General features: G+C 42.1%; 2 protein-coding genes across 2 annotated transcripts; both read right to left on the bottom strand.

Moving 5' to 3' along the window:
- Positions 1 to 4,886: 4,886 nt before the first annotated feature.
- Positions 4,887 to 8,070, bottom strand: tpbgl (trophoblast glycoprotein like). The gene has a single exon (XM_020097138.2). The coding sequence runs from the start codon at positions 6,105 to 6,107 to the stop codon at positions 5,028 to 5,030; it is 1,080 nt and encodes a 359-aa protein (XP_019952697.2). The 5' UTR covers positions 6,108 to 8,070; the 3' UTR covers positions 4,887 to 5,027.
- Positions 8,071 to 19,506: 11,436 nt separating this feature from the next.
- Positions 19,507 to 24,858, bottom strand: smyd4 (SET and MYND domain containing 4). Its single transcript, XM_020097011.2, has 10 exons — positions 24,636 to 24,858; positions 24,164 to 24,308; positions 23,861 to 23,950; positions 21,929 to 22,928; positions 21,136 to 21,387; positions 20,651 to 20,847; positions 20,409 to 20,556; positions 20,208 to 20,324; positions 19,945 to 20,068; positions 19,507 to 19,715 (listed from the first exon to the last, which is right to left on the bottom strand). Exons 1-10 carry the CDS (start codon positions 24,767 to 24,769, stop codon positions 19,592 to 19,594), a joined length of 2,331 nt encoding a protein of 776 aa, XP_019952570.2. The 5' UTR covers positions 24,770 to 24,858; the 3' UTR covers positions 19,507 to 19,591.
- Between the last annotated feature and the right edge of the window lie 223 nt (positions 24,859 to 25,081).

The raw sequence follows: 25,081 nt of genomic DNA, 5'->3' as shown, positions 1-25,081 counted from the left end.
AGGAAAGAGTCCAGATTATCATGTTATGATGGAACAAATGCACAGAATTCCCTGAGGGTGTGTTTATCATCAAGTAGGACATGGTGACCTCAGACAAAAGACTTGTGCCTTTTTAACTCCTGGGAGTCTTTGTAATGAGCTCCATGTGTGATGACATTACCAGTTAATTACTGGTTAATGAGCTTTTCTGTAACAAACAAACCTTTGACTGTTCAAATTCAAGCTTAATTAATCTCATTAGAACCTGCTAGAACTCATTAAGACCCACCAGTCTACACAGTGGAAATGGACGAAAACAATTTGAAGTAAACATGGTGGTTGTCATACGGCAAACTGTGTGTGAGTGTGTATGTGTGTGTGTGTGTGTGTGTGTTTCAGCCACGTCCTCTCTGACATTTCCTCCAGCTCCTCCTCTTGTGGGAATCCCTGTCACGTCTTACTGTAAATGACGAGCCGACTCTCGGAAACCTCAGGTCACATCTCGAGTGGATGCCTGTGTGATCGACCCCTTTCATGAGCTTAGGGAGTCAGTGAACAATGGTGGACACTCGAGGAGCGTATTTACCCAGGATGCATTCTGATCTTTCATTATTTCCTCTGTCCTATCCTAGGATATAAAGTGATGATATACAAGTGTACATAGTGTTTCAACATTTTCAGGAGTGGAAACACGATATCTGAGTTTCAGAGTTAAAACAAAGCAATATTTTTTGATAACATTTTGACTTAAACGTAAATCAGAGTAATTTTATACAATCCTGCTGACAAATAAGAAGGGGACAGGAGTGAAAACATAAATTCCTTGGCTGAGCTAATAAAAACAAATTAGATCATAATAAAGGTTATTTTATCATCATGTGTTCATGTAAGAAATATCATTTGCTGATATATTATTGATTTTTAAAACGTATCAATATTTATGTCAACTGGATCAAAGAAGACAAAGTGCAGTTTTTGAAAAAACATTTCAATGTCAAAAAAAGTACCAAAGTTTGATTTCCAGCACAGTTAGAAATCCATCACTCTAATAAACCATCCGTAAAATGCATTTCTAATGTTTGATTGATGTTCGTGAGTGTGATCAGTGGAGGTTACATTTAATTTCAGAGTCCTGTACTCCTTGTCCCTTCAGTCTGTATGCGGCTGCTCGTGTGACGCACATAGCTGCGGTGCGTTCCGTGACTCAGAGGAGACAACAAAGCAACGTCAAATGATTCAGTCCTTGTGAAGTGTCCTCCATGTCCCTTTTAATTCAAATTAACAGCTGCTCTCTCCGTCTGTCCAACACCATTTTTGTTAACAATGAATATGACCTGCAATAAATTCCTAATTGCTGCGGCAGCGTGCTCATGATTTATGTTTTAAAGTTGAAAGAGAGCATTAAAAGTTCTGCTCACTGGTTTTGTGTAGGACAATGATACCAGAAGCAAGAATGCATTTTTTTAAACTTTTTTTATGCTGCTGACATTACAGTTAAAGTTTAGTTCAAAATGTTTCTTGACTTTCAGCTCCCTCCTGCACAGCCACAGTTCTCCATGTCCTCTCCCTGCCAAATCTTTTCTCTTATCTCCAGGCAGCAGGAGACGCACATCCAGCGATCAATAACCCATAATCAGCACAAACTGCAACACGAACAAACTCATCCTCATACATCACATCATGAACTTCTTGCGGCCCAAGACACCGGTTCCACCCGGGAAGGCCGTCAACATTTACTTACCGTTGTTTATGTGTGACTGCACCCAGAGTGGTTTCACACAGCCCCACAACCTTAGTGACAATATTATTCAATCAGAGGTTGATGGGCTGTGAGACCTTAAACAGCACATCATGCTGAAAGTGTCGCTCGGGAGGAAAGGTGGAGAAAATTTTAAAAAGTGATCTGAGGTGCAGATGCTCTGATGTGATTGAATTCTTCCAGAGCAGCAGCTGTTTCACAATAAAGATAATATTTTCACGTTTGAACTCCCCCTTGGTTGGAAGTTGGGATTTAGCCAAATGTTCATATATAGAGCAAGAGGATGAGTCATCTTATTGAACAAGGGAAGGACACAGGGTGTCCTAACTATAGGACTCTAATGAACTCTTTTCTCTACTCCCCCTTTTCTTTATCTTCCTTTTCGCTGCTCTTCCCTTTTGCTAGGCTCAGCTTAAACCCGTCCCTGCTTCCTTACAAAGTCACTCAGCTGGATAAAGTCATTTACCTGGATGAAGAGGAGCGAAAGAGGGGAACAGTCAGAGGGAGAGAGTGTAGGTCAGAGAGGAAGTCTGTGACAAACGTCGTGGGAGAACACAGCGAAATAAAAAGAGGAACAAAGACGTGGGGGGAAACAGAATGAAGTGCACGGGAGAATGAAGAGTTGAGGCCTGACTGCTTTGAAAGGCAAATTCAGTCTTTTTTGATCAGCATCTGAACATTGTGTTTCTGCTTCTTTATTTATTTCCCAGAATCCCCTGAAGACAGAAAACGCCAACAGTTGAACACAAAGGAAAGATGGAGGACGTGCAGTCAAAGACAGGTTGGAGTGAGATTGTGAATATAACAAAGAAAAGATAATGAAATATCTGTTTTTCATGTAAACTGATGGACTGTGTTTACATGGTGCTTTGTAGTCTAATGGAAAACTCAAAACGTTTTACTCCACAAATAACATTCCTACATTCACACAATACACAATACTATATTCTTTGCTTTATCTATCACACACCACTCACACACCCCTGCACGGCCGTTACGGACAATCCATTTATCCATCCATCCATCCATCCATCCATCCCTCCCTCCCTCCATCTGAATTTGCATGTATCTTTGATTATAATTGGGTGGTGAACAGAAATGTCTATTAATAGCTGGTCTTCAGGGAGTGCTCTGTTTCTGTCTTCTTAGTTGTTCATCAAGTCTACCACTGTAAATGATGATGTTTTCTCCTCACTGTGATAAACCAGGGGTATCGATCATGTGTATGATTTACAGGATAAAGAGAAAAGGTGAATTGTGATAAACACACGCATACATACTCCTGAAACCTTAACCTAACCACAAATCCCAACTGGCCCCCTGACTTTAACTATCACAACATTAATCCTTATCCTAACTGTAACCTAATCCTAAAAACCCTAAAAGCAAGTGTAAACCTGCAGCCTTTTGAAAGTGGTTAAGAAATAATCAAAATGTACAAACACACACACACACACACACACACACACACCTTCTTCCTATTTTTCTTCCTCAGACTTTAACGTTTGACTTGCCTCCAAAATCCTTGTGATCATAACTCAGACCCTTTAGGCAACAGGCTTGATGAGCTCTGGGCCGAAGAGAGACACTGACTTCAAAGGTCGATCATTAATTTCCACGGTTTGTTAAACACAAACCTGATTCGATTAACACCTTTGCTCTCTGCATGTATTTCACTCTTCCCAACAAAAAAATCAGGTGGATGAGAAATAGTCTCTTACTTTATTTGATGAGCGCAAAGCTGGTGACGATCTTAAGATAGTTCAGACTATGAGTCAGGGAGAGCTCTCTCACACACACACACACACACACACACACACACACACACACACACACACACACACACACACACACACACACACACACACACACACACACACACACCAAATGTACTTTATTTCCTTTCACAAAACACAACAGGGATCCACTTCCTGTGTTTAACGCCTGGCACGGTGCTGCATGAAGTCAACATTCTCTGACAGTGACAGTGAATAGCACTGACGTAAAGAACACTGCTAACTCACCAATTTTTTATTTGACCTTTTTATTCACGTTTTGGTTGGTTTCCTATGTCTACAACAATCACATGCATGGTTAGACTTTGTCTCTTCCTCTTTAGCCCCTTCACTGATGAACTGACCTCGTGTCAAATGATACACACAAGTGCTATTTCCAGAGATCCACCACTGCTCACGAAGACAGGGTCGGTAACTTATCCCATGAGGTCGATGATGAAACATGACAGCCTGCTCCAGAGTCACCTGCTTGCACGAACATGGCACTCCGACGAAACATGTCAGCTCCCTTGCTTCACTTCATCCGCAGAAATACCTTGTTCTCCCTGCAGGGCGTCCTGAATGGAGACTATTGCACATGTTTTAGAGGCTGCACTGATTTACCGATTGTATTCCAGCACCAGAAATTCGGATGTACCTTTACTGTATAGCTGTCCCTTTATAAATAAGATAAATAGGCCTAAGTTAGTCTGATAAGCTGCTGTAGACTGCGTAAGTTAACGTGATGCATGAAAAGTGTCCCTCTCTTAAGAGGACGCTTATGATCAATATGTACAATAGGCTACTGCTTAGAAGTTGTGCAAGTTGAACACTTCATGGTCTCTAAGCTGCTTTCAGACATTCACTGAACTACGCAGAATCTCCGGACACTCTCCGGCGAGAACGCTAATGTCCAAGTGAGAGGGTCTGGACTTTGTCAGGAGTTTCTCCAGCCAGCCCCCAGATACAATCTCCAGAGAATGCAGGAGATTCTCCTAAGGAATTACCGAGAGCTAGAGGGCATGTTGATGACATTTCTAACATGTGACAGACGCAGAAATGATCAAAACAAAAAGAATACAAATACCCCAGGATCAAAAGTCATACACGTAGAGGACACCAACAAAAATGTCAAGAGAGCTTTTGTGATAAGAGACAACACCGGCCGACCGGAGACTTCTGTGTTGTTGTGAATGCATCTACATGGAGAATCTCTACATGGAGAAACTCCAGAGAAAGTCCCAGTGACCCAGTTCTGCGAAGTTCATGTCTGAAAACAGCTTTATAGTCATTTCACTGTCTTTGGCTGTGTGAAAATCCCACAGCGAGAGGGACACCACTTGCAGTTAATGTTCCAGCTGCTAAAAATGATAAAAATGGTTTTAAAAACTATAGATTTTTGCTTGTGACAGGATACAGCCAGGGAATGACCTCAGTCTATTACAGTCATAGACATCCTTCCTGAAACACTGGCCTCCATGTCTCCTCACTCATGTTTTATTGGGTTCAATGGGTTAAACAGCCACGTTGGCCAGTCTGGGGTCAGAGTCTTGCTCATAGCGGTAATGGTAGACCTCCATCTGGTCCCTGCACGCCTCCCTGATGTTGGTGAGCCAACGTTTGATGCCCCCACGGTTGAGATAGAGCACCATAAGAAACACCACCCCAATCAGAGCCAGCACTAAACCGAGGAAAACGTAGGAGACAGCCTCGAGGTTCTCATTCATGCAATCCATGTCCTCTCCCCGGAGCATTTCCACGGGGACCCCCCTCTTGGCCTCCGGCTCGCTGCACAGGAGACGCCCTGCATCTGCACACTGGGACGAGTTCTTCAGCCAGTAGTAAAATGCCTCCAGTCCACAGTTGCACCGGAATGGGTTCAACGCCAAGTAGACGCGTATTCGCGTTTGCTGGTACAGGTTGGTCACGTTTTCCCAGTCGAGGCTCTCTATGGAGTTATTCACCAGCACCAAGGCGTGCAGGTTGTAGATGTCCAACCTCAGCAGAGGTATTGACCTCAGTCTGTTCCCTGCCAGCTCCAGTCTGTGCAGGTTTTGCAAAGTTTGTGTGTTGAGCGCGTCTGAGAGCTGCACTGCGGCTGAAGGTAAAACAGAGTTATTCAGGTAAAGAGAGCGCAGATCAGGTAATCCATGGAAAGCTCTGGATGAGATCGACTCCAGCCGATTATTGCTCAGGTCCAGCAAATGCAACCGGGGGAGCCCCAGGAAGGCGTAAGGCTCAATAGCCTGTATCCCGTTGTAGGACAGCGAGAGAGTCGTCATGTCCAACTCTGTACCGTTGCTCATGAACGCACCGCGCTGTAAAGTTGAGATGTTCCTGCCCCGGAGGATCAGGGCGGACGTCCACTCCGGTATGTCCCCCGGTACCTCCGTGTCCTCCCCGTCACGGCAGGTCACCGTCCCCGAGTCTCTGGCACAGACGCAGGAGGACGGACACGCGTCATCCGTCCTGACGGGCGAACACAACAAACACAACACCGCAGCGTAACGCAAGCACCACTGGGTCCAAGTGGAGGAAAGACGCACTGAACTGTTGGCACCGTGAAATATCCACATCTTCCTCCTCAGTTTCATCTCAGAGCACAAAGCTACCGACGAGTCCCGCGACCAAACACAACAATCTCCTCAGGTGAAGCCTTTAAAGTCGATTAAACCGGCGGCACCGGTTACTTCGAGCCACCGGGACACGGAGACGCTGCGTCCGGTGTCATGTCTCCTCTGCCCGCCTGCATTTGGAGAAAGGATGGGTCTTCTTCAGGGTTATTACGCATCGGAAACGCGGACATCAGCCGCGGTGTGGCTGCGTGGAGAGCTGCTGATCCACGCTCCCTTGGTGGTAATTTTGACGCCTGTCACTGAGAGAGAGAGAGAGAGAGAGAGAGATATGGGGGAGAGAGAGGGGGAGAGCGATTGGGGGGGGGGGGGGGGGGGGGGGGGGGGGGTAGAGAGAGAGAGAGAAACAGAGAGAGAGAGAGGGGGGCTGAAACACAAGTACTATTAATGTATATTGTTGTTTTACTATCATTATTTTTATTATTAATATTATTATTAATTATAATAATATATACTTTTTATACTTTGTATTTATTTGAGACCCTCACAGTATAAATTGTCCAATATAATAACAACATCAATAATCATCACCATCATCATCATTATACATTTGAAATAAATAAATAAATACATGTTTTTAACCAACATGAGTGAAGAAGAACAAAAGGAAAGATAGATGCATAAGTAAATTAGGTTTTTTTTCTGAGGGAGTATCCTCAAATAAAGACAAGAGGAGATTTTGTTTTGCATTTTGTTCCTGTGCGATATTTGTTTTCTGTATCCTCGGCCAGATCTCATCAAACAGTTTTGATTATATATATTCTATATGTTATATAGATTCACTTGTTTGTTTTCAGAAGAGACAGAATCACTGTTGAACACCAATGACCTCAAACATCATGACCAGATTGTTAGAGGATAGTTTAACAGAAAAAAGGAGTTGGCTGTTTTCTTTTCATCTTGTTTCCATTATCTCAGCGTGAATTTACAGCATCGTGTTTGCTACAAATCAGCTGCTGTAATTACACACAGGCACTAGAGCCTGTGTAATGAGGGCTCAGTCACTTCTTTCCAATTGATCTCTTTTTTCCCGAAGATACAAAATTTGCTTTCGGGGTCTTGCTCACGCACGTCGGCAGTAAAGAGTTGGCAAACAAATCAATAGGCTTGAATATATGCTTCCAACTGGGAGATTTGCATCGGGTTGTGAAGCTGCACAGTCATGTGGGACTAATCTGTCATTTTGTCTCAGCTCACATCTCACCTGGATGAAACAATAAGGTTTTCTATCTAAGTCAGAAAGTAGGCTAATGAGGGCGAAGTGAATTACTCTAATTATGAAAAGAGTTGGCTGTATGAGGATGTGATGACAAAAATACACTGCTATAATGTTCTATAATGTTTCGACTGTTCTTCCACTTACCAATATAATCCAGTGCTCAATAAAATAATTAGTAGTGGACACACAAATAAGGTCAAAGAATGAACAGAATAATAAAAGTATTTTTAGATTTTCAAGATGTTAGTCAGTTAAAAAAAGGTTTAGAGGTTCAGCAGTTCAGTACAGGGCTTAGTTTAGGAAAGAAGGAAAGAAGGAGGGAAGGAAGAAAGGATAGAAAACACAACTTGAAGTGAAGAAAAAGACAATATCTCAAATAGTGCACAAGTCAGCACCATGGATAGCTCCGAATGACAGAGCGGCACAGTTTATTCTGAAAGAGTGAAAGAGGGAAGAAAGGAAAACAAATAAAAAAGTGAAAAGGACGTGAATTAACACAAAGAAAGAGAAATTCAGAACAATGGATAAAATAGGATAGTAGGATAAGATATAAGATAGTAAAGAACTGCGGAATGAAAAGCCAAATTCAAACAGCAATCATCACTGTTAGTACTGGGTTTAATGTGGTTTCTATTTTTAACAGGACATTGGACACAAAAAAAGCAAATAAGAATAGTTTTTCCTGAAACTGGAAACTTTTACTTGAAAAGGTCAAAAAGAAACATAGAAGGTTTTTTAGGCCTGTTGTTTTTGCAGCACTCCATCTGGACGAAAGGGACATAAACAGAAGAGATATAAATACAGAGGGAGAGACGGTGAAACTGAGACAGAGAGACAACGAAACAGAGAGAGATAGAGGATGATGGAGAGCAGGCTTACGTCTGGTGCTCCTGATAAGCACAACAGGCCATAATAATGTCAAGTTGTTGTGCCTCTTACAGCATACGGGACAGTATTTCTCCCACCAAACAAACAAGGACATCTGCTCAGTCCTGCTCGTCCCCCTCTCAGGACCCCTACGCCCGCTGTATGGGTGTCCTCTCTATCAGAAATACACACAGAGCTGATTTAGTGGTGGCGGCTATTCACAGGCTGTTGCTGGGATATTGTTATGGTGCCCTCCTCTTGGCCTTCAACTTGACACTGAACCTCGTAATTGATTTACCCAAGGCTGCCCAACCCTATCTCCAGACGACAGCGTGTGTGTCCAAAGATGTGGGCGTGCGACCATTTGCCAGTAACCTTGGAGTTTTCCTCCAGTCCTCGAGTGTGTTGTTATTTGTGACAGCTCTGGTGCACGTGCTAATTTGCAGCAACGTACTGTTTTTTGTGGATATGTGTACTGTGTAGTGAGCGTTATGTCGTAGGATTACATTTTGCGTGTGTGCTGCGTGTAGAATTATATGTCCACTAAGTTTCCTCTCTCACATTTTGGCTTCATCATTCAAACTTATTGTGTTGTTTGTCATTTATTAAGCTTGTTCTTGCAGAGTTTTCACAGTGGATAAAAGTGCATGAGACCAAGTGTTCACGGGACATCTGGTTCTGTATCACCTCCACCAAGGAGGTTGAGTTTTCTGCTGCGTTTGTTTGTCTGTTAGCAGGATTACACAACAACTGCTGGACAGATTATCAGGAAACTCAGTGGAAGGAAGGGGTTAAGGGCAGGGAACAGTCGAGGATACATTGTGAGATCATTTCAACATTTTTGTTGATTTCTCAGAATATAACTCATGGATCTTTATTTAAAAAGTCAGGCATGATACCCATGAATGCTATTTAGGTTATGCAAAAATGACATAACAGATTTCCATAAAACTTGGTGGTAGGATAGGACATGGGTCAATTGAGACCTACCTGGATGTCTGGGCAAAGCGGCAGATCTGGGAATTTCTTTGATCACTTTCTTCAATATTGGGAGATAAAGTTGTTTTTGATTTCCCAGGGAATCATTAATGGATGTTGATGAATCTGACACATATCAGAGGACTGATATTTATTAGTGTGTGCAATGTGCCACTCTATTGAATGCCAGTCTTATTAGTTTAGCAGCTCTCACATCATCAAATGGCATAAAAGGCAAAAGCATGATGTCTAACAATAATATAACAGTTTTAACGGCCAACCTGGACTGAGATTTACTAATTATTCATCATGAACCAATACATCTCATCTAAAGGACAGAAGCAGCGCGGACCATGTGAAGACTGCAGAAACAGACTTCAATGCTTGAAGGTATCACAATTCACAAAGCAGTCAGTGCAGGAAGCGTGAGCTTAGATCTCCCAACACGACTCAACGCAGCGTCTCGGAACAAATCAGAAACATTACCTGCACTTTGATGATATCTCAGGCAGAGAATCACTCAGAGAGAAACTACTGTGTGAAGATGCTGCACAACGAAATACTGCAGATTCGAAATGTTATGTAATAATGTCTTGAATGTGCAGTGCTTTGACCAAACAGCATTTTGCTTCCCACAGTGTCCAATATTACAGCTTCAGTGGTTTCTGCCCCTCTTCCCTACGGCGGATTAGTAATATTCCTTAAAATTTTGCTTGAAAAGGAGGAAAAGATGAGAAGTAACTTTAATAAAAGTTGAAATTGATTTCTAGAGGCTCAAGGACTTGAAGTTGTAAAAAGAAATAAGAAGCTGAGTCCAACGGCGTATAGGATGAAGACACACACACACACACACACACACACACACACACACACACACACACACACACACACACACACACACACACACAGACACACACACACACACACACAGTTATTCTGCTGTTCTCCCCCCATGATGGGGGCTAAGGGACACACGCTCATATGAGGTGGAGATCAGGGTTCATTAATTTTCCGTGCAGACTAACTATTTTTAAAAAAGCCAGTAAAGATAGTTACACATCGTTTGCCTCCCTCTTTTTTTATTCCACCCTCCCTCTCATCCAGGATGCAGCTTGCACCCGCAGTCGTCGGGTCCACCTGTCTCTCAATCTGCCGATCTGTCTGTCCGCAGACCTGCTCCTTAAACAGTACTCTGCCACCGGATGAATAAGAGATGAGGCAGAGGAGGAGAGGATGGAGGTGGATGAGAGGCGAAGATGTGCAGCCGAGTCCAGTCGGAGCCTTGTGGGGATCAGGGTGTAAATGGATCTTGAGGAGCCGGTGTCACCTGTCCCAGGACCATTAATTAGTTATTTAGACTTGTAATGGAGTGAGCCACAGCCAGACAGACACAAGCGGCCAAACAAAGCCAAGTCACTCAGTCAGACGAGTTAGCTGTGGCTGCTGATCACTCTGTGTGTGTCCTGAGTGGAAAACTAAAGAGTGAGCAGGGGAATCACTGAGTCCATGTCATAGCACAACACAAGATAAAACACATGCAGATGCACATTTATATTGTCTTCGTTGGGTTTTCAGAGACAGAAATAAAAGATTATAGGTAGAATAATTTATGAGGCAATAATAATAATTTAACTTTAATAGCCTTTCGTCAGTGTGCAGTAAAATGAAATGTAAATCAATGTAGGACCCTAAAAACAACAGCAGTAAATGATTCTGATTCAAGGTATGAAACGGACATACAACATTAATATGGGATTTTTAAAAACAGGAGAAATACACTTCAAGTAGTAAAAGTACATGCAAGATGAAAGAGAATATTAAAAAACAAACAGGCTATATAAGTTCATGGTTCTTCTCTTATTCTCTTCATGTATTGAATTGTTATTTAATATAAAAATGATTTATTTAAACAATATATTTATAGATTCAATATAATATTCAATTAACCATCTTACCTACCAAATAGCCTTCATATAATGAAAAGTTAATATTCCACGTCAAGGTTGCAGGTGAAGAATGTTTTTAGACTTTACAACAGAGTGTGAATTCATCACTTTTCAAATTACAGGCTTGACTGGGAGTATGTAGTTTTTATGTGATGTGTCACATTCACTCAGTGATGATCCATCGTCCCTCTTAAAACTCTTTTTAGACGATGATTTTAGAACCTGGATGTAACATGATGTGGAATACAATAGGTATTGGTGGAGTGGTGAAGATTTATGTCCCTAAATACATGTATAGTCTCTTTACAGATATAACTTTACTTTACTTACTTTATACCAGTTATATATTAGAATGTTTAAAAATTCAACTTCATTACTTCTTTCTTCTAAGACTTTGAGCTTGAGAAACAAAGAATCCCACAAGTTAAGGATCAAAATAATGTTTGTATGTAATCACTGTTTGTATATTCATGTTGTTTACAGTCACTCATATAAATATGGATTTGAAGATTTTAAAGTAATGCGATCAGAAGTGACAAACACACAAACAGATATCTATGACTTCCTGCATCTTTTTAAGCGTCAGTCGTCGTTATGCTTTTACACAGTTAGTATTGACTCCTCCAGTTTCCAGCTGGATTGGTTTCACGTCTCTTCCTGGTCCATATTGAACACTGAGTTTCTAACGATCACGTAACAGAGAAATGATAATGGATACTTGGCTTGCAATGTCTCTATTTAGATTGAATTACATAACGGTTGATATCTGATGTGCAGGTGACCTCTATTTGTCCTTCGCCCGGCTGCTGACTGATGGTGCAGGGGCCTCCGCGGCGGTTCAGACGCTGCCATGTGTCAGTGACACCTTGGAAAGTGAACCAACTGCTCGAGTCAAGGCACAAGAGACATGGGCGGCCGCCAGTCTGGTTAGAAGGGGTTAATGAGTCCCAGGGCTGGGTGATCTGGTTACAGTACTCTACGGATAAAATATTTTTGGAAAATGGGGTTTACCTTTATTAATGTGTTATGTAATCACACTATAGATACTGTATTGCATGTTTTTATGTCCCAGGAACATAGATATTTCCCATTTAATTAAAATACAATAACACAATAGTGATTTTCTACCGTACAACCTAGTTTCAAAGTGCTTTATATGGAAATAGGATTCAAATATTTCAGGACTAAGGTAAATAAAACCAGGGAATAAAATACAGATAATTTAATTTGATTTAAGACGGGGTTCTAGTTTATCAGGGATCAGGGTCACTGTTCGGATCTGGGTTTGGTTAACGATTTTTCAGTGGATAATTAAATAACAGTAAATATAATAATATATATATATATATATATATATATATATATATATATATATATATAGTAAATAAAATGACAAAGGACTGGAACAACATTTTTCAGAGCAGTCATGTACGTGCACCCAGATACTGACTGATTCCAGTAAACTTTGGCCCTGGCAGCTTGTCCTGAGGGGGCACAGTAAGAGACAATATTTATGTTGGGCAGGGTCAGACGATGAGCGTTAGTGGTGCCCTTCATCCATCACCAGCTATTCTCGCCTCTGCTCAGTCAGGGAGGAGCTTCACGGCTGCAGAGTGTGGTGCTCTCCACTCTTATTTATTCAATAATTAATGTATTTGTAGCTGCTGAGAGACGTGTGACGTGAGAAGTGCAGGAAAATTAACTAAGTATATTCACTCAAGTACTGTACTCAAGTATAACACTGGAGTATTTTCACTGTCCTCTACTTTATACGTCCACTTGTGTACTAACTGCGATACATTTACATGACAGTTTAAGTCAAAAACATGATAAGCTTAATCATTCACATCCTTTTGGCTGATGGTACATGGTCTTTGTTTATAAGCTTCTTTTCCAGGCTTGACGACCACTTAAAGCACTTTACAGTAACGTTTGGCCATTTGCACACATGGCATCTATGTGCAGCGCTTTCTCTATCACACATCACTCACACACTTCCACACAATCGAACCACCGACCCTCTGGTTAGTGGACAACCTGCTCTGCCTCCTGAGCCAGTTTTTGGTTTGTGATCCAGTCTGCTTGAGGCCTATTGTCATGTTTCTTGTTTGCAAGTTCTAATTTTAGAACTGTTCACATCCCAGAGAGGATAAATTATACAACAACAAAACAAAGACAACTTAGATCCACCCTGTGCATACTATGTTGTACTATGTACTATGTGTTGAGTACTTAATATGTTGCATACTTACAAGCCTTTTTGACTTTCTGACCCTCACCTACACATGAGTTTGGAACTACTGAACTACCAAAAGATATAGAAATCACTCCAACCAGTGATACAAGTCAAAAACATCTTTACATCAGTAGGAACAATCTCATAATGTCGTATATCATCATATACTGTATCAGCCTAAGGAGATGTTTTCTTACTTTTCTGACAGTTTGCTGTACAGTACATTTTGCTGATAGTACCACCTGTAGTAGGGGGACTAGTCATTAACAGGAGGACCAGTGAGCATCATCCCTACACGATGTCCTTGAACACGTCTCCAAATCACAAACTGTTCTGCAGCTGATCCTGCACTTTTTCTTTTTGCAATGGAGAAAGTTGAAATGAAATTTACCCCTTTCAATAAAGGATTACATTACATTACAGGGAGGGGCAGATGATGAATGGGAAGCATGGACAACCATAAGGGTAAATGTCTTCATCATCCATCCACTGTGCTGAAAATACTCGTGCCATTACGGCCGAGAGCAGAGCAGAACATTTGCAGGGAGAAGGAGGTGTGGATAGATGGGCGAGGAGGAGGAGGAGGAGATTATCTTACATTTATTATGGTGGAGCAAATTAAACAGGGGAGGTAATTATTTTTATCTGGAGAGAAGAGGGAGAGGGATCTATTCTTAGCTTTTACCCCATGGCTGGTCCACAGGACAGCTCCTCAGTTCTGAGCCCGTTTTACAACCCCAACCCCAAAAGTCCAGCTCTCTTACACTACTGCTGCATCAAACACACACAAATGAGAGGGAAATACTGGATTGTCAATGAGTACAATTTTATGGAAATAATGAAAAAAAGATAGTTTACGGCCTTTTATTCTACCGTTCACTTATTTAGTTCTGCATAAGGCAGAGAGAAATGCTTACACCACAGAAAATAACCTAAGTAAATAAATAAATTTCCCCAGCGGCGACTTTCTCCTCAATATTTTTTATATTGAGGTTCGAAGGATGTCATCGATGTTATTGTTCCCCGGAGCGGGATGAATGATGTCAGCAATATTCAACTTTCATATCTGGGAACATCATAACAAGAAGGCCGATGCTCTAGTCAGAGGATGAGAGAAATCTTTCCTCTGTGGAGTTTGATAATAACATCTCTCCCTGTGGAAAACAATGTGTTGACAATGAATCCAGGATTTAATTATTATAGAGTAAAAAATTCACTCATGTAAATAAAGATTTAAATTACAAGAATCAACTGATGAAAGCTTCTTAAAGTGTCACACTTAAATCCACTAGATCTAGATTTTTATTTGGATCTCTCAACTCTTTGGTTGAAATGCAGCATTGCTGAGACATACAGTACTTGTGGCCCAGATCTGGCAAACAGCAGCAGCCGAGTACCATCATTCCACACGGTATGTGGGCCGGATGAAAGTGTGGCAGTGTGACAGTGCAGAACCAAACTTTACTGATTTCTTTCCTGACCCAAACCTCATCCCTCCACCAGGTTTTGTGATGAACTTTCCCGTAGCTTTTGCTTAATCCTGCTTAATGTCAAACATGAAGACATAAGCTGCTTGTATGAGGTGAAGTTCACCAATCGATCTATCGATGATCAAACCTATATTTCCGTCTGTGGAGCTAAAAATTGTCATCAATGCAAAAAATATTCACTCCAGTTAAAACCTTGACTGTTTTCAGCTGCTTAGTCATCAGTGTGTTTGTTCCAGCAGGTGGACACACTGTGTTAGGAGAGTGATGGCCGGTGGGTCCGTTGGCCGGCTGACCCTCACCTTGTCCAGCGCAGTGCACACCTCTCATGCACGCGTACCAAATTTAGCAAGTCCCTCACTGAAATGAGTCCTCCCTCAAGCACATAGATCGATGACCTCGGCCTTCCTTTGTCTTTCTAATGAAGATTTGGACTTTGAACTCGTAGCCTGAGAGTGAAAGCAAAAAAAATACAAATAAATGTTTCTATTTTTTGCTCCATCTGAAATCAAGAGTCTTCCCAAACTGTTTTAAATTCATCACTGTACTTAACATTCAGTGGTGAGTGACAATGATTTACCGCCAGCCATTTCCATAATAGTTGGTAATAACCTTGCCTGTGTGAGAGAGCGATGGGGATTTTATTTTTACATGAGCACCAGCCACATTACCATCATCTGCATCATGTATCAGATGTCCTGTGGAGAGAGGGGCTGAAAGACGGAGGAGACGGACCAAAGGAACAAATCCACTTAAAGGCAGACGCGGACACCGGAGAGTCTGAGGAGGTCGGAGCTCTCGGGGTGAGGAGTGAGGGGCTCGTGTAACTGTCAGGATGGGAGGGTAGTGGTATACGTTGTTCGATAAAGGTCAACACAAGACCCTGCACAGGGGTCTACAGGGAGGATTCAGAGTGCAGGCTGATGGATGAGGGAGATCAGGGGGCACATTATTGTGCAAAGACGTTATGATCCAACCAAATAAAAAGAGTTACGAGTAGAACTATTACAGCAACATATACTGTATGTTCCATTGGAGTACTGGGACCATGCAGGCACAAGAAAATTAAAAGAGAAGGGGAAGAATTTATTTCCATTTCCTTTTCAAAAGGAAAGCTGTAATGTGGAGAATAAAGTCAAATGGAATCAGAGATGTGTTTAATTTTGTGTAGTCAAGATGTGAAAAGTAAACTTGAAATCCAAAGTTAAAATCAAACATTTAAGATTATATCAAACTATTCTTGAGCACATAGCTGCCTCTACAAATTATCTTGTGGATGAACTGGTGATATATTATTTCTCTTCTCTTACTTTTCTCACAAACACAGTGGTAATCAGTGTCAGGACTTAACAGAGATTCTGCCAAAAACTGCGTCTCTGAAGAGACGACTTTGTTCTGCAAGTGCAAAAAATATCCTCTGATTTAGTTTGATGTTTCTCTCCGATTTCTGACTTTATTCTCGGCATTCCAGCTTTATTGTCAACACTTCCACTTTATTATCGAAATATAAAAGGAAAAACGAAATCTTCCTCCTATTTTAGTTTCTGGTCCTAATGATCTTCCTTTTTGGTCTGGGTTCAATGTTTCTTTCCTTTCAACAACTATACAAAACTAAACAATACACGTATATATATTCTAATAGTTATCAACATTCTATGAACATATCTGAGAAACCTCACCGCTTCATATAAATAACATAAACATGATGGCCATGTCTTTTTTGTGATGTTGCCACTTTGGGACAAATGTTTTGGGGAAAGCCATTTAAAGAATCTGCTTCTTGGTCAAAGAAACTGACTTTAGTAAAAAAAAACAAAAAAAACTACTAAGATCGGTGTTAAGATTAAATAAAAGATCTGAGTAGTTTGTTCACCTCTGGCTGATGGTGTGAGCATGTGTTCAGGATGTAAGTGTGCTGGTCTTTCCCCTCCATTCCAGCCACAGCCTCTGACTGAAGGTCAGAGTTCGTTGTCATGGCAGCGACGGTGTGTATAATTCATGCAGGGGGTGGTTGTAACGTTGATGACCAGCAGCTGAGTCAGGCCGGGCTCGGCTGCCGGTAACTCGGCCGGTGTATGTCACAGATATTGATGCAGGCCTTGTCACAGAATACACACGCGACAGCTTTTTGTTTGCGGTCTGGACAGTTTTGATTGCATTATGTATAGCAAGACATCTGATAAGATCGAGGTCACAGCCTTTGGAAATGGCCTCAAATGGCACCGGGCAGTCAAATAAGGGCCCTGTGATCTGATACCGGAGCAGCACGGGGACGTCTGCAGACTTATTTACGCTGCTGGTGTCTCTCTTTTTCATCCTCCTTTGTCCCTTTCCTCACTTTGCAATCTTTCTCTCTCGGCTCCAAGGCTTAAAGATACAGGAAGGGATGAGCAAACAAATAAACAGCTCTGAGGACACATGATAAGCAGAGATGTATAGAATTTGCCAGAGTGTGAATACAAACACAAACCTAAGCTGGTCTATGATTTACCTATGTGGCAAAAAATAAGAAATTTCACCCTTTTTAAATGTGACTTTTATTAGAGTTCATCAGTTGAATGTAACTTCATTTAAAATTCAAATACTGTAGCTTTATTATGTCTAATTAATATGAAGACTATGTTATCACTTGCTCATTATTTCAGAGTGTTAAGCTGCATAAGTGAACATCTATTGTGAGCTGTATCTCTTTTCTCTTGATGTCTATGTAAACCGTCTTATCTGTGTCTCTACATTCACAGATATGAAGCTGCATCAGTGACTCACCCACTGTGAGACGATCTCTGTCTGTCACATCACAACATTATGTTCATATTACAGCAGTTTATTAGGAAAGGAATGTGCTCTGGGGTTTTCTGAGAGGGATTTGAGTGGGGAGGGCGATTACTGTATCAAGTTAATTTGAATTTAAAAATTAATTATTTGCGACCGACTGTGCATCAGTGTGACTCATTCAGTCACTTCAGTATTTTAATTATACAAAAATAAGATCTGGATTCAAACAAGTGATTCTGTCCAGACAATGTCAGGGAGTAAACCAAGGAAGAGGCTTCAAAGTAAGACAGGATGTGCAAAAAAAGAAAGAAATTCAAAAATCAATATAAACCAAAGTCCCATCACAAAGAGATTGTTCCGGGGTTATAAACATTATTGATGTGACCTTGGGCTGTGGGAGGCTGTTGTTCATTCTTCACTGTTTTCTGATAGGCTTCAAATGATTCATCTAGAAAATAAACAGGAGATTGACAGATGATGAGAATGATTGACTTTGAGTGTCTTTGGTCAAAGACTCAATAAGAGAAAGCAGAACAATCTCTGTGACACCATCATACAGTTTGACCTCAGTTTAGTTCCAGCAGTTGCTCAGCGTCTTCACTTGTTTTAGTCCTGGGCCTGCGGCCACCCTGTCACTGAAGTTATCAGCAGGAACCTGCCCTGCGGAGCCTCTGGGATTCACAGTAAAAACACTGCTCCTCAGCTGATTTCACCAGCTGCCTCTGAGTCTTGACCTTCTGTGTGCACGTATGCCCGTCTGTCAGATTGGCCGCCCTCCAGATACTGGTGATGTGTAACTGGCAGATGCCTCAGGAGCTCCAGCTGTGATCGAGATTTTATTGTCTTTGCTCCACGTGAGCTTTCTCTCATCTCTGAAAACTAATGAACCATCAGCAGCAGAGCTTTCAATAGGTTTGACTCATTATTTAAATGTTTATGTGGCGCACAAGCAATCGTTTTCTCTTCTTCTATAGTTACAGAGAAAGTATCTAATTAACTCTTGATAGAAGTGGCTCGTAAAGACATTTAAAATAAAGGTATGCAGGTCCTGGAGGACACGGGGTGGGCACTGAAGGTTCAAGAGTCACAGCTACATCTTGCTTTTCTGCCATCCAAGCATGAAATTGAATTTGTCAGTGGATAACGGCTGCCACCTAAAGGTCAGAGGGCCACTGTACGTGTGTGTGGTAAGTGAGAGTATTTGCAGATTGTATAAATTAATTAACTTGCAACAGTTTAAACCGTTTTCTTCAAAAAAGTGCAGTGTCATGAAAAGGCATGCAGGTCCTTCAGTTTATTTAGAGAAATACATTTAACCTGGAAGCACCTGGCGGAAAAGTTGCCTCACACTGCAGGACCACCACTGGAGCATGAAATTGAAATTATTGATGGATACATTCTGACACCAAGAGGTCAGAGAGTCACACTGAACCGTACGTACACCGGTGGCAGACTGGAGGCTGTGCAGGGTTACATGTTACTTCTAAACCTGTATACTTACTCTAAAATGATTCTCAGTATAAAATTACTGTTATATATACTATGCATATAAAATACAAGGTTGTTAGTATATGGTTTAGAAGCTGTGCAGGGTTACATGTCACTTCCAAAACAATCTTGCTCTTAAATGTGTAAATCTTTATCTATCTTAATCTTTGCATTTAATGTAAATAATCAAATGTCAGCTAGTGCATAGTTGTACATGTTGCATCCACACTGGTATACTTACTTTGAAATGTTATACAGTATATAACTACCTTTCTTTATACTTAATACTTTACATGCACTGTACACAGTATTTAGCTTGTGAGTAAGAACAACAAAAATAAAAAAGAACACAACAAATTTGCACTTTCAGATAATTTCACAGTTTTATTCAGTTTCACTAAGAATAAGATGCACTGCGTGAAGCTTTTTCCTCATATTATTATTGAAGACTACCCTCTGAGACAGTCCTCCATGGCCTGCAGCTCCTGTAGTTCCAGGCAGTGCGGACCAGAGTGCAGGCGGAGGAGTCTTCTGACCTTGGGGATGAGAGAGAGGGCCGGGCCTCTGGCACCCCTGGGACGAGACGAGAATAGAGGACCTTTACTGATAACGTCAGTCAAAACAATAAATACTACAAGTTTTCTAACTGTTGAGTTGTAAAATCGTGTACAGCTCTTCAACTCATTAAACCTCATTAAAGGAAATTACTTGGACAGCTGCACTGTGACTACACGTCTCCCATCAGACAGGAAGAAGTGGCGAGCCCTGAAGACTGTCCTCACTGTCGCTACAACTTACTCACCCGTTGAAGTGTAGCTGAGCTAATTTGAAGAGTTGCTGACCCAGTTCAATACTGTCATCTCCGTACTGGGAGCCAATAGCTACGGCGCTGCGCTCCAGATGGGAGGCTGCGTTATTCCAGTCACCTACGAACAACAAAGCAAAGCAGGAAAAATCTTAACTGGCCGTGAAGGGTGTCTGACAATTCTATTATTGGATTTAGCAAAGAAATGTGAAATTTTACATGATATCAGTAGAGATGTCAGTTAATAAATAAATCCTCACCCCCTGTGGCATATGCTCTGGCCATAGCATCAGCCAGCTCTCCTTGTAGAGGGTGCGTCTCTGCAAGGACTCGTGCAGCCTGACACTGAGTCCTGTTCAAGAGTCTGAGAGCCTCATCTGACGGGGGGGCAGAGCAGGAGGATAACATGAAGATGTCACAAAGAACTTAAACTGTACATTTATCTGTATCTAGTTTCTCACCTGTCCTCTCTCTCTCCATGAGGTCCACAGCTTTCTCCAGGTCGACTCTGATCTCCTGCAGCATGAGGCTCACTTCAGATGACGACACACGATGAGAGCAGGACGACTGGGAACACATAAATCCAGCTCCTTTGTCTGCACCGCTTTTCTGAAAATAAAATATTGGAGAAAAGTTCAGATGGTAAAGTCAACAGTCATTAGGTCGATCTTGAAAGAGTAAAGACTTTCAAAATAGGACATACTTTGAGAGATCCTTTGCACTTGAAACACAGGAGTCCAGCCTCGCGTCGAGAACCTCCACCACCCGACCGCTGCTGTCTGCCCTCCGTACCTCCCTCCTCCTGGGTTTGGCTGCAGGCCTCACACTGACACAGGAAGTAGTACTGCCCCTGCAGGAGATGCTGGCGTACGGGGGTCACCATCCTCCTGCTGTGAGGACCTGGAGAAGAGACAGTGAGGGCTGGTTAAGCTGCAAAACGTATACATAAACCAAGAAGACGAGAAGAAGGTTATGGAGCCACACAGGAAACTGTAAGTAATGATTATTTCAGTAGATATAAATGTAAAGCTGTAAAATCCCTTAATATCAATAAAACAAATATCTAAAATATGAAAACATAACCAAACACACTCTCTCTTCTCAGGTGTGCTTTAGAATCTTTTTTTGCAGTTTTTCCAAATTTAAAGTGATTTCGATTCATACAAATGCTCATAATCATTTTCTTACCGTAGCAGTGCAGGATCTCTTGTCCTGCATTGATAACTTCGGCTGCTCTGACACTCACAGTGACTCCGTGCTCAGACACACTCTCACCGAGGTCTGCAGACAGATCCGACCCGGAGGGATCAACAGCAGCTCCGGTGCTGAACCCCAGGCTGGTGTTGGGACAGCAGGAGTGATTCAGGAGACTAAGAGTTGGGAATATTGCCGTGGAAATGCGGATTTCCCTGCGGGACTGCACCGGTGAGTTCGTTGCTCCTGTCAGATGCAAGAAATCAAAGTGTGAAGGGTCAACATGTAACTGAAGAGCAACAATTCAAGATGTTATTACTGAGAACGTAAAAAATCTTTGGATCCTCTGGATTTTTTGTCAAATTACATTACGAGATTTTTTTTGCGAAATTATAAATTCAGTGAATATTTTTAATTAATTTAGTGTAGAAATGAATTAATGAAATAGCGTAATCTGTTATGAAAATAGTTGTTCTTATAGACATAAATTGCAGGAATTGACATTTTTTTTCATATAATAAAAAAAAACATGGTTGCATAACTATGTTAGGAGAAAAAAGAACGTTTTTTGTTGTGGTTTTCATATAGGGACCCAAATAATCTACAACTGTATCATCCTTCATTTTCCCACTGATTCACTGAAACTCTGAGTTGATGAATTTGATGAGAGAACAAACTTTGATTTTTCATTCAGGTTTCTCACTCTAACGGAGTTTTAATTGGTAATAGCGACAACGTTAAATTTAAAGTCAGGTAGAGAACATTGAACTAAATCTTTATACGTTACCTGCATCTTGCAGCGTGACGATCGCCTGGGCGTTACACCTAAGTTGCAGGATGTGCCTCAGAACAGCACTTCCCATCAGCCACAGCTCTGTGCTCCAATCTGTGTTACCTCCCTCCTCCTCCGGCGCCGCTGAGGGCCCACTGAGGGTCCAAGATGCAGGCGGGGGTCCTGTCTCCCTCAGCCTCAGGAAAAGCGTTGCTACGGTAACAGCGTTGAGGAAACGCAGAGCAGGGCTGTGGCGGTTCAGGTGGTGAAGCAGGTGGAACACGCTGAGGTAAGAGTCACCGTAGTGTGAAGCAGCAGGATCGGGTTGATTTGTATAAGTCTCACTTGACTCTCTGCTTGGACCGTCTGGCTCGGACTTTGTGTGCTTGCCTCTGATTGGCTCCCTGGCTGTTTGGACGTTTTTTAACCCCGCCTTCAGCGTTACCCTTAGAGCGAGCTGTGACATCACACCCATCACCATCAAATCTGCTCCCAGTGGACATTCCCAGCGGTGATGTTCCTCCCAGGCGTCCCGCTGGCAGCCGGTGGAACAGTATCGGCTGTAACTACACCCGTCACATGGCACAGGACACAGCGTTTCACTCAAACACCTGTGACAGCGTCTGTGCTCGGTTCCAAACCCTCCTCCCTCTGTGTCCAGCCCTCCTCTCCGCCCCTGTACCTCCTCTATCCCTGGTATGAGGACGCAGCTGTACGGCCTGTCAGTGAGGATCACCTCCCCAGCTGCTATTCTCTGCACAGCCACCAGGTGTCGGCCTTTCTCCGGGCTGAACCCTACAGCAGCTTGAGGACAAATCTCACTCTTGAGAACAGATGGTGCTTCAGCTCTGTCTGCACCTTTATGATTCTTTGAGGCAGGACCGTGACGATCGTCTTTTTCCTTTTGACCTCCAGAGATGTGTTTGAGACACTGGGTGCGACGCTCCTCTAGTTTGTGTAGAAGATGAGAGGGGTAGCCGTTCTTCAGGGCTCTATCAATGTCATTCAGGCATTCCTAAAAAAAAAAAAAAAGAAATACATGGTGTGACAACCAAACCCAAGCTTGTGAGCAAAAGATAAAATAACAGACTTAATGATTTTACTTATAAATAAACCAAAATGTAAACCAGGAGACCCTGAGCTGAGATGCATCTGTAAGACGACTTACAGTTCATACAAATAAGCTCGCAAGATTTTAATAACAGATTTTGTTACCACTTGCTTCATAAGCAGATTTTTCGATTATTCAGCCTAACCTCATTGATTTAAATGCTGTGGGCAATTTTATATTTACACCACAACTCAAAGATTCCAGAAGAGTTTCAGCACAAACTGAACATTATTAACTTCTCGCATGAACGGTTATTGTAGGAATTTTGTGTTGGACTGCATTTGTTTGACACTGACCTGCATAATACACTTCTCACTCAGTGCATATTGCAAGAGTGACCAAGTGGAGAAAATAATTAGATGTCAATGATGCATGTGAAAAGGTCCAAATCCTGACACTGTATTCTAACATCATTCATTCATGGGTCCTCGTAAATCATCTGTTATTCATGAGTCCAGTACAAACAGCAAGTTGAACCTGTGACATTACTGTTGTAACAGCAGTAATAACAGGCGTCACGGTAACGTTCCCCTGCAGGATGACTGCACTGCAGTGCTGTTTAAACTGAATGTTAAACATCAGCAGAAGCAGAGCTGGTCTCAAACAAATTTTAATGACACCACTATTCACACACTGCTTCTTTATATAATATGGAAAAACCTTGGTCCAAATTTACGGGATTAACGTTTAAACCCTTCATATAACTAAATGTTAGATCACCCCAAATGTCAGATACCAGATCCAGTTGTGTGAGTCAGTATCTGATTCTGCGACATCAGCGTGGGATCGGTGCTCCCCCATTATTGGAGGAGAAGTGTAGGATGGCAGCATCTCACCTGGTGGAGCTGCAGGTGGTAGAGGGCAGCAGAGCGGTTGGCGTAACACAGAGGCAGCTGCTCTGACCTTAGGGGAGCGAAACAGACGCCCTGTCGAGACAAGAGACAGAAGCTGAGCAATGATGCACAAGTATTAAAGGGATAGTTCACCGAAAACAGTGTCGCTGCCTGAAAACACTCGTGGAACAAGACTAAAACAGACACATCAGATGGAAATAAAAAGCTGTAGAAGATATTTCGAATGACGAAGTCTTCTTTTGTGATGAATTGAGGTTTAAATCTCTTTTCAAACACCAGCCTCACCTGTGAGTAGTGCAGAGCGGCCGCGGTGTGGTCTCTGCTCCTGAAGCTGCAGTTTCCCTTCTCTCTGCACTTTGCTGCTCGCTCTGTGTCCTTCTGTCCCGAGTCTCTTTCACAGATTGACTCCAGAAAGTCCAGATCATCTTGGCTGGAGGACAAGAGACATGTTTCCATTAATGAGACCCAGAGGAAACTCTCTGTTTGTGTCTGACAGCTGAACCAGGGTCCTGTTTAAAAACGGACCCCAGCAGGATTACAGGGGAATAGAAACACATTCATGTAGTTTATTCACTCTGGACAAGAGACTTTACTGGTGAGTAATATAAAAGTGGATCAGGTGGTTTGGTCCAGATCATTGTCCCCTGAGGACTGACCACAGCAGCAGCTTTTACACAGTTTAGATAAAAACAATAATAGGATCATACTCTAGAACATCTTGTGAGTGACCACAGTGGTTTTAGCTGCAGCTACTCACGTTGTCAGAGTTAAGGCACATTTAAAAACATCATCTACTTCCGTCAGGGATGTAAAACGCTCCTGTAACTCGGTATCGAGCCTCGTCCATTTCTGTGCAACGTGGTCCTGCCACTGGACACAGGGAAGGTCCATGATGAAGACAGACTCCAGAGCAGAGAAGAAGAGTGTGAGGTTTGATTCCGTGTCCCGCCGACTCTGAAGTTACAGGGAATTTCCCTACAAAGACTTTCAAAATAAGACGCATGCTGTACAGCTCTCAAGGGGGAATCATTATCTCCATAATTAAAGGGGTAGTTAACCCAAAACCGACAATTAACTCATTCTCTACCCACCACTATGCCGATGGAGGGGTGGGTGAAGTGTTTGTGAGATAAACAGTGTTGCAGCCATTCCAATACAATTAAAGTCAATGGTGAACGATTCTTTAACCGTATAAAATAACGT

This window comes from Paralichthys olivaceus, chromosome 15 (assembly GCF_024713975.1).
Source record: "Paralichthys olivaceus isolate ysfri-2021 chromosome 15, ASM2471397v2, whole genome shotgun sequence".
NCBI classification, from domain to species: Eukaryota; Metazoa; Chordata; class Actinopteri; order Pleuronectiformes; family Paralichthyidae; genus Paralichthys; species Paralichthys olivaceus.
The sequence above is the reverse complement of the archived record's forward strand: the minus strand, read 5'-3'. Positions and strand labels throughout refer to the sequence as shown.